Source organism: Triticum dicoccoides, chromosome 3A (genome assembly GCF_002162155.2).
Source record: "Triticum dicoccoides isolate Atlit2015 ecotype Zavitan chromosome 3A, WEW_v2.0, whole genome shotgun sequence".
NCBI classification, from domain to species: Eukaryota; Viridiplantae; Streptophyta; class Magnoliopsida; order Poales; family Poaceae; genus Triticum; species Triticum dicoccoides.
In genome coordinates, this window is record NC_041384.1 from 566,788,959 (window position 1) to 566,797,808 (window position 8,850).

An 8,850-nucleotide genomic window follows, 5' to 3' on the forward strand; every position below is an offset into this window, starting at 1 on the left:
CGCCAACCGCTACCGCTATATACATGGCACCGACGGGGCAAGGGGGGACCCGCGTTTTCGCGGGTTGGGTGGGAATTATGCCGCGCCCCGCAAATTTTTTACCGGTCCGACCCGTTTGAGAGGTCTGATTGGGCAACATTTTTCGCACGGACCCGTGTTTTGGCGGTTATTTTGCAGGTCGGAGCATTATACAGGGTCTGCTAGAGATGATCTAAGGGCATGTACAATGATGCTATCTTAGAAATGCCACGTAGGATAAATGATAAGGTGGAGAAGAGAACTCGTAAGAAAATGTTGTCTTCTCTTATTTAAGAGAAGACAAGAGATGATCTCTTAGTACAATATGTCTCACCACGTTTTTAAGAATAGCTAGTTATTGAAGATAAGGCTAAGACATGACCTATTGTAAACGTCTTTTTTTGTTATCTGTAAATTACATGCAAGATTTAAGATAAGACTATTTTATCAACCATTGTACATGTACAATGGTTGGTAAGATAGTCTTATCTTAAGTCTTGCATGTAATTTAGAGATGACAAAAAAATATGTCTACAATGGGTTATATCTTAGCCTTATCTTTAATAATTAGCAATTCCTTAAAACATGGTGAGACAAATTGTGCTAAGAGATCATCTGTTGTCTTATCTTAAATAAGAGAAGACAAATTTTTTTTACGAGTTCTCTCTCATCCACCTCATCATTTATCCTACGTGACACTCCTAAAATAGCACCATTGTACATGCCCTAAGCTATCAGCCTGAAAAATGAAAAAAAAACGTCCTTCAGGGAATACGGGGGTGGCATTTATTTTCTTTCTTATTTCCGTGCGTTTTTGGAAAGCTCGCGAAACAGTTCCAGCCAGTCCCTGGAGAAGTGACATTTGTCAAATGTGTGAAATAGCATCACCATTTTCCTTTCTACCTTTGAACCCTCGGCTGGATTTCAGCCCAAATTGTCGGTTCTCGCATTTGCGCGACGCTCTGACAAAGCAAGTAAGTCTGCCAGTCTTCAGAGCAGGAGGTCGTCCTGGTTGGGCTTGGGCGAGGTGAGCAGCGCGGTGTAGAGCCGCAGCTTCTCCTCCCCGAGCGAGGAGCACCTGGACAGCGGCCGCCGTGGGCGGATGAATGACAGCGAGGTGAGCGTCTTGCGGTGCCTGTAGCGGCGCCACGCGAGCTGCACGGCGACGGCGGCCCAGGTGCGCCACCCGTGCGAGTAGTAGCGCGCGCTCCGCCGCACCTTCTCGTTGGCGAAGGTGTAGCGGAAGTGCTGCGTCACGTACTTGACGTCCGCCGCCTCCAGCCCGAACGCCTCCGTGCTCTCCAGCGTCACCAGCGTCGACGACGCCGCCGGCAGCCGCTCCCGGAACGGCCACCGCAGGCACCACGACAGCAGCTCGTCCCCGCTGAAGTTGCCCGGCCCCAGCATGCAGCAGCTCGTCCCGCCGTTCCGCAGCACCTGGCTGCTCTGCAGGTGCCCCCGCACGATGAACAGCATCCTCTGCACCGGGTCGCCTTCCCTCACGATCTGTCATGTGGTGAAAGAAACAGACTGTGATTTGCGCCATTGGTTTTTCAAGATGAATCGAGATAGATTTCTGTACGTACCACTTCTCCCTTGGGGAAGACGAGGGACTTGACCCGGTCGCAGATGTTCTCGAGCACCAGGTCGTCCATGTGGTGGAAGAGCGGCACCTGCCGGACGAGGCCGAGGCAGAGGTGGTACTTGATGTCCCGGCGGAGGCCCTCGGGGAGGTCGCGCACGATGCGGCACTCGTCCACGCCGCGCGTCGCCGCCCACCGCTGCCGCTCCTGCTGCCGCACCCGGTGCCGGAAGCTCTGCGGCAGGTTCTTGCGCTTCATCCACCACTCCACGCTTCGCAGCCGCGTGTGCATCGCCTGCTTCTTGGACGTGGTCGCGTTCAGGAACACCTTGATGTTCCCGATGAGCATGGTGACCAGGATCAGGCCGCCGGTGATGGTGATGATGTTGAACACTATCTCCGACCACTCCGTCGTGCTCGCCAGATTCCCAAACGTGCTGATCGGCGACAGATCGATGACCACACATCAGAAACAAGAGTCTGCAACTAACAAGATCGATCTCCCTGTTGCAAAGCTGTGATCACCTGAGCGTCATGAGGCCCCAGAAGATGGGGAGGAGGATCTTCTCGAGCCGGCTGGGGTTGGCCACGAGCATGACGGTCCACTTGTAGGCGCCGTACTGGTAGTTGTCGCCGCTGTCGAGGCACGTCGCCCTGGCGCTGGCGTTGCGGGCCCAGGCGAGCCTGTCCGCGCCCGCGCCGCCCCCCAGCCTGCCGGCGCCGCCGTAGTAGAGCGGCTCGGCGCACGCCAGCGCGCCGGCCGCGCACCCGCCGACGCGCCCGGCGCAGTACTGCTCCCTGAGGCACTTGGTCGCCCGCTGCGCCCCCAGCAAGTACCAGCACGCGCCCACCGCCTGCAACAAACGGCCAAGCGTCCTCTGCTGCCTCAGCAATGAAGCTCGCGTGCCAGCCAGACGGCCATGTGTGCGCGCGCGCGCGTGACAGGGTAGAGCGGTCACCACGCACGCGACGTACTAGGTACGACGAAGACGATGAAAGGACCGGTGAGGGTGGGACGTACGTGGGCGGCGACGAAGTAGGCCATGAGGTTGAGCGCGATGCCCCACCAGATGGTGCCGAAGATGTATCCGGCGACGTTCTGCATCCGGCGGAGGAAACGCACCGAGTGGTAGATCTTGGGCAGGTACTCGAAGAGGAACGCCACCATGAGCACCGTCATCACCGACGTCGTCGACCCGGCCCGTATCATCGCCGGTATGCCCACCCACATCACCACCTGCGTCGCGCACGACGCCCATACATGCACACACACACATACATACATACATACATCTTGCATCACGTATTAATTCACATAACTTATTATCTGAGCCAGCAGGACTGCACTGACAGATTCGTTTTAGGAACTACGTACAATGATAAGCAGTACTATATGTTGTGCATAATAAGCAAAGAAGGCAAGCTGAGGAAAGATGGAAAATATCGGGCAGGCACAGCTCGCAGGTAGAGTCGCGCGTATCGGTGGGGCCTTGGCTGCGACCATTCATTGCGCAACTAACTTTGAATCTGCATTGAATGCGTCGTTGGCTCAAACATGGTAGCAATCCGACGGCTCGGCAACGGCCCCAATGTGGCTAATCCGACAAGTACGCATCATGCCTTGGCATTACACTAGAGCACCATCACCATGCACCACGACATTTTTTTTTGAGAATATGCACTACAACATTCTACTCCTAGTACAAAGTACTGCACGTGTAAAAAAGATTTTTTTTTTGACATGGAACTGCAGGTCCTGCACCACGTCGCTGCCCGGCCCGGCTCGCAGACCGGTCCATCCATCGCTGTGCCTGTGCGTGGTCGGAGATGGGACCTTGCCAGGAGCAGGATGCGGTGGCGAAATGCAATGCTGCTGCATCACACGACGACATGCCAGGGAAGTCATTGCTACAGGCCTACAGCCTCAAAGACTCCAAATTCCTCATTCTCCGGATGTTTTGGACATGCGTTCGTTCGTTCGATCGTTCTAATCCGGCACTATGGGCCACTGCAGTGTTGTTTGGATGTGAAAGATGCTTCTTCGTCGTACCAATCAAACAAACAGTTGCTAAAACAATGAGCTGAGCTGACGGAACGCATGGACGCACCTGCATCACCGGAAGAATGACGAACACGTCCAGGAGGAGCCCCCCCTTCTTGGACCTCGGCAGCCGAGCGGGCGCCGCGCCGCCGCCGACGCGCTGCGCCTCCTCGTCGGCGTCGGCGTCGGCGTCGTCCTCCTCCTTCTCCTCCCCCGGCGCGCACGCCGTCCGGAGCCGCAGCAGCAGGTTCCAGGCGTGCAGGGCGTCCACCATGCACCGGAGCGCGGTGACCGCGGCGGCGAACCAGCCGTCGAGGAAGACGCACATGAGCGGGCCGCTCACGGACACGGCGTACAGGAAGAGCGGGTCGACCATGAGCCCCGCCGCGCACGCCAGGAGGTACGCCCGGTCCCACTCCCGCGCCCACCTCGCCCGCGGCCCGATCGCCGCCAGCCGCCGCCTGCGCTTGCCGCCCGGGCCCGGGGGCGTCCCCTTCTCGCGCTCGTCCCCCGGCCTATGCACGCCGCCGTGAGGGGACGCGGCGGAGGAGGAAGATGGCGAGGACGTCGAGGAGCGCGACGCCGAGAGGTCGGTCGGCATGATCGATCGATATATACGAATACGATCGTGGCGCCACTCCGTCCGTGCGCAGGCAGTGGCACAGCCGATGGCTATGGAGCTGATCGAGGGGAGAGGACGACAGCACCCGGGAGGCCCCGTGACGAGACGGGCGGATATATAGCACGAGCTATGCTATGGCGCCGATACGATACGTATACGCTGCTCTCACCGGGCACGCACGCGCGCGCTTGTCTGCTTGCGATTTAGCGTCGGCATGTACCGTGGCTGTGGGAACGGCGGGAGAACGTAGACGATGAGTACAGCAGCGGAGCGAGCAAGCGGTGGTCGCGAACGCGAAATTGTAGCGTGCTGCGACAGTGCAGAGGCCAGCGAGGTGGCCACACAGCAGCGATTCAGCGGTCTCCTCCATGTGTCAATTAATCATGCTGGTCTTCATGAACGTTGGCCCGTCGATCGGCAGGCAGGGTCAGGGTGGTCCTGTACGTGCGGCTGCCAGCCACGGTTTGCCAGTTAAAACATGCTTGCTACCACCAAATTAATCACCACAGCCTCTCCTTCAGGTGGCTGTTTCTTCAGCGTGTTACCGTGAGTAGGCACCTACTATCTCCATTTGTAAGCAAATCAAACAAAGGATGTGCAATCTCCTTGGCTCTATAATACCCAAATTCATACTCCTTCCGTTTCTAAATATAAGTCTTCTAAGAGATTTGAATATGGAGACGTATTTTAGAATGTACTCCCTCCGTTCATAAAAGAGTGTACTTCGAACTTTGTTGTTGGGAAGTCAAACATTTTTATGTTTGACTGTATTTATACAATAACACACCAATATTTATGCCATCAAATTAGTACATTATGATAAAATATATTTTCATCATATACCTATTTGGTTTCATAAATATTGATATATTTTTGCACTAACTCGGTCAAAATTTGAGATAGTTTGACCCTCCAACAAAGTTGAAAGTACAATCTTTCAAGGACGGGGAGAGTAGATTCACTCATTTTACTCCGTATGTAGTTCATATTCAAATCTCTAAAAAGACTTATATTTAAGAACGGAGGAAGTACAATACTGCGCACATGAAAGATGCCCTGGTGTAATAGGTTTTCTTAAACGGGACCCCTTTCCATTAAATCATAATGAAAATACAAAGCCGATCCAAAATTGTTCAGGAGACGAAAAAGGGAGAAAGTAAGTTCATCGCACCACTGAAAAACCCATTGTAAGATGCTCGCATTTGAAACATTTACCATGGGATAAAAACCCAGTGACACCAAAACTAACCTATCAAGTTTAAAGGCAAGACATAACCAGCAAGAGCTCACCCAGGAGCAAAGTTCAAGAGGAGTATAGCTCAACAACCAGATGTAAAAACTAAGAGAGGTGATCATCAACTAAGACACCAACGACAGTTGCACATTCTTCATCGTCGTGAGCCGTCGCACAGATCCTCATCATGTTCTTCGTGTTGTCCTTCAATAGCATTGCTCCTCGCTCAGGCGCAGTCTTGTCCTTGATCTTCAAAAGTCCTGCCCAAGAGATCAGGTTCACACAAGTTGCAAAAATAACATCAAAGGGGGTGCTTGGATGTTTAAACTCGAAGGTTGAACGGTTATGGCAGTTCCAAATAGTGTTGGGGAACGCAATATTTTAAAAAAAAATTCTACGATCACGCAAGATCTATCTAGGAGATGCATAGCAACAAGAGGGGGAGAGTGTGTCTACGTACCCTCGTAGACCGAAAGCGGAAGCGTTTGACAACGCGGTTGATGTAGTCGAACTTTTTCTGGTTTCGACCGATCAAGTACCGAACGTACGACACCTTCGAGTTCTGCACACGTTCAACACGATGATGTCTCTCGAGCTCTTGATCCAGTTGAGGAAGAGGAAGAATTCCGTCAGCACGACGGCGTGGCGACGGTGATGATGAAGTTACCGGCGCAGGGCTTTGCCTAAGCACTACGACGATATGACCGAGATGGTAAACTGTGGAGGGGGCACCGCAAACGGCTAAGAGATTATCTGTTGTGTTATTGGGGTGCCCCCTGGCCACGTATATAAAGGAGGGAGGGAGAGAGGAGGCTGTCCAGGTTGGGCGCGCCAGGGGGGAGTCCTACTTGGACTCCTAGTCCAAATAGGATTCGCCCCCCCCCCTGCGCCCTTTTCCTTTCTTCCACCGGAGGGAAAGGGAAGGGAGAGGGAGGGGGAAGGAAAGAGGGGGGGCGGCCCCCTCCCCTAGTCCAATTCGGTTTGGGCAAGGAGGGGGGGGGGGCTCACATGGCCCTTTCTCCTCTCCTCCAATAAGGCCCAATATGCCCAATACTTCTCCCGGGGGGTTCCGGTAACCTCCCGGTACTCCGAAAAAATGCCCGAATCACTCGGAACCATTCCGATGTCCAAATGCAACCTTCCAATATATGAATCTTTACCTCTCAACCATTTCGATACTCCTCATCATGTTTGTGATCTCATCCGAGACTCCGAACAAATTTCGGTCATCAAATCACATAACTCATAATAACAAATCATCATCGAACGTTAAGCATGCGGACCCTACGGGTTCGAGAACTATGTAGACATGACCGAGACACATCTCCGGTCAATAACCAATAGCGGAACCTGGATGCTCATGTTGGTTCCTACATATTCTATGAAGATCTTTATCAGTCAAATCGCATAACAACATACGTCATTCCCTTTGTCATCGGTATGTTACTTGCCCAAGATTTGATCGTCGGTATCTTAATACCTAGTTCAATCTCGTTACCGGCAAGTCTCTTTACTCGTATCGTAATGCATCATCCTGTAACTAACTCATTAGTTACATTGCTTGCAAGGCTTATAGTGATGTGCATTACCGAGAGGGCCCAGAGATACCTCTCCGATACTCGGAGTGACAAATCCTAATCTTGATCTATGCCAACTCAACAAACACCACCGGAGACACCTGTAGAGCATCTTTATAATCACCCAGTTGCGTTGTGACATTTGATAGCACACAAAGTGTTCCTCCAGTATTCGGGAGTTGCATAATCTCATAGTCAGAGGAATATGTATAAGTCATGAAGAAAGCAATAACAATAAAACTAAACGATCATTATGCTAAGCTAACGGATGGGTCTTGTCCATCACATCATTCTCTAATGATGTGATCCCGTTCATCAAATGACAACACATGTCTATGGTCAGGAAACTTAACCATCTTTGATTAACGAGCTAGTCAAGTAGAGGCATACTAGGGACACACCGTTTGTCTATGTATTCACACATGTACTAAGTTTCCGGTTAATACAATTCTAGCATGAATAATAAACATTTATCATGATATAAGGAAATATAAATAACAACTTTATTATTGCCTCTAGGGCATATTTCCTTCAGTCTCCCACTTGCACTAGAGTCAATAATCTAGATTACATAGTAATGATTCTAACACCCATGGAGTCTTGGTGCTGATCATGTTTTGCTCGTGAGAGAGGTTTAGTCAACGGGTCTGCAACATTCAGATCCGTATGTATTTTGCAAATCTCTATGTCTCCCTCCTTGACTTGATCGCGGATGGAATTGAAGCGTCTCTTTATGTGTTTGGTTCTCTTGTGAAATCTGGATTCCTTCGCCAAGGCAATTGCTCCAGTATTGTCACAAAATATTTTCATTGGACCCGATGCACTAGGTATTACACCTAGATCGGATATGAACTCCTTCATCCAGACTCCTTCATTTGCCGCTTCCGAAGCAGCTATGTACTCCGCTTCACACGTAGATCCCGCCACAACGCTCTGCTTGGAACTGCACCAACTGACAACTCCACCATTCAATATAAATATGTATCCGGTTTGTGACTTAGTCATCCGGATCAGTGTCAAAGCTTGCATCGACGTAACCATTTACGACCATCTCTTTGTCACCTCCATAAATGAGAAACATATCCTTAGTCCTTTTCAGGTATTTCAGGATGTTCTTAACCGCTGTCCAGTGATCCACTCCTGGATTACTTTTGTACCTCCCCGCTAAACTACTAGCAAGGCACACATCAGGTCTGATACACAACATTGCATACATGATAGAACTTATGGCTGAGGCATAGAGAATGACTTTCATTTTCTCTCTATCTTCTGCAGTGGTTGGGCATTGAGTCTGACTCAACTTCACACCTTGTAACACAGGCAAGAACCCTTTCTTTGACTGAACCATTTTGAACTTCTTCAAAACTTTATCAAGGTATGTGCTTTGTGAAAGTCAAATTAACCGTCTTGATCTACCTCTATAGATCTTGATGCCCAATATATAAGCAGCTTCACCGAGGTCTTTCATTGAAAAATTCTTATTCAAGTATCCTTTTATGCTATCCAGAAATTCCGTATTATTTCCAATCAAAAATATGTCATCTACATATAATATTAGAAATGCTACAGAGCTCCCACTCACATTCTTGTAAATACAGACTTCTCCAAAAGTTTGTATAAAACCATATGCTTTGATCACACTATCAAAGCGTATATTCCAACTCCGAGAGGCTTGCACCAGTCCATAAATTGATCGCCGGAGCTTGCACACTTTGTTAGCACCTTTAGGATCGACAAAACCTTTTGGTTGCATCATATACAACTCTTCTTTAAGTT

General features: G+C 50.6%; 1 protein-coding gene across 1 annotated transcript; it reads right to left on the reverse strand.

The window, feature by feature from the left end:
* Nucleotides 1-781: 781 nt before the first annotated feature.
* LOC119269216 (cyclic nucleotide-gated ion channel 4-like) lies at nt 782-4,560 on the reverse strand. Its single transcript, XM_037551009.1, has 5 exons — nt 3,709-4,560; nt 2,622-2,837; nt 2,126-2,454; nt 1,605-2,037; nt 782-1,524 (listed from the first exon to the last, which is right to left on the reverse strand). Exons 1-5 carry the CDS (start codon nt 4,240-4,242, stop codon nt 1,009-1,011), a joined length of 2,028 nt encoding a protein of 675 aa, XP_037406906.1. The 5' UTR covers nt 4,243-4,560; the 3' UTR covers nt 782-1,008.
* Between the last annotated feature and the right edge of the window lie 4,290 nt (nt 4,561-8,850).

Bases quoted from the DNA above. Each gene is read 5' to 3' on its own strand.
- LOC119269216 (XM_037551009.1), bottom strand. From the start codon at position 4,242: ATGCCGACCGACCTCTCGGCGTCGCGCTCCTCGACGTCCTCGCCATCT. The intron at 2,038-2,125 runs GTGATCACAGCT...GTCGCCGATCAG, and splicing joins TGGGGCCTCATGACGCTCAG to CACGTTTGGGAATCTGGCGA. The intron at 1,525-1,604 runs GTACGTACAGAA...ACCACATGACAG, and splicing joins TCTTCCCCAAGGGAGAAGTG to ATCGTGAGGGAAGGCGACCC.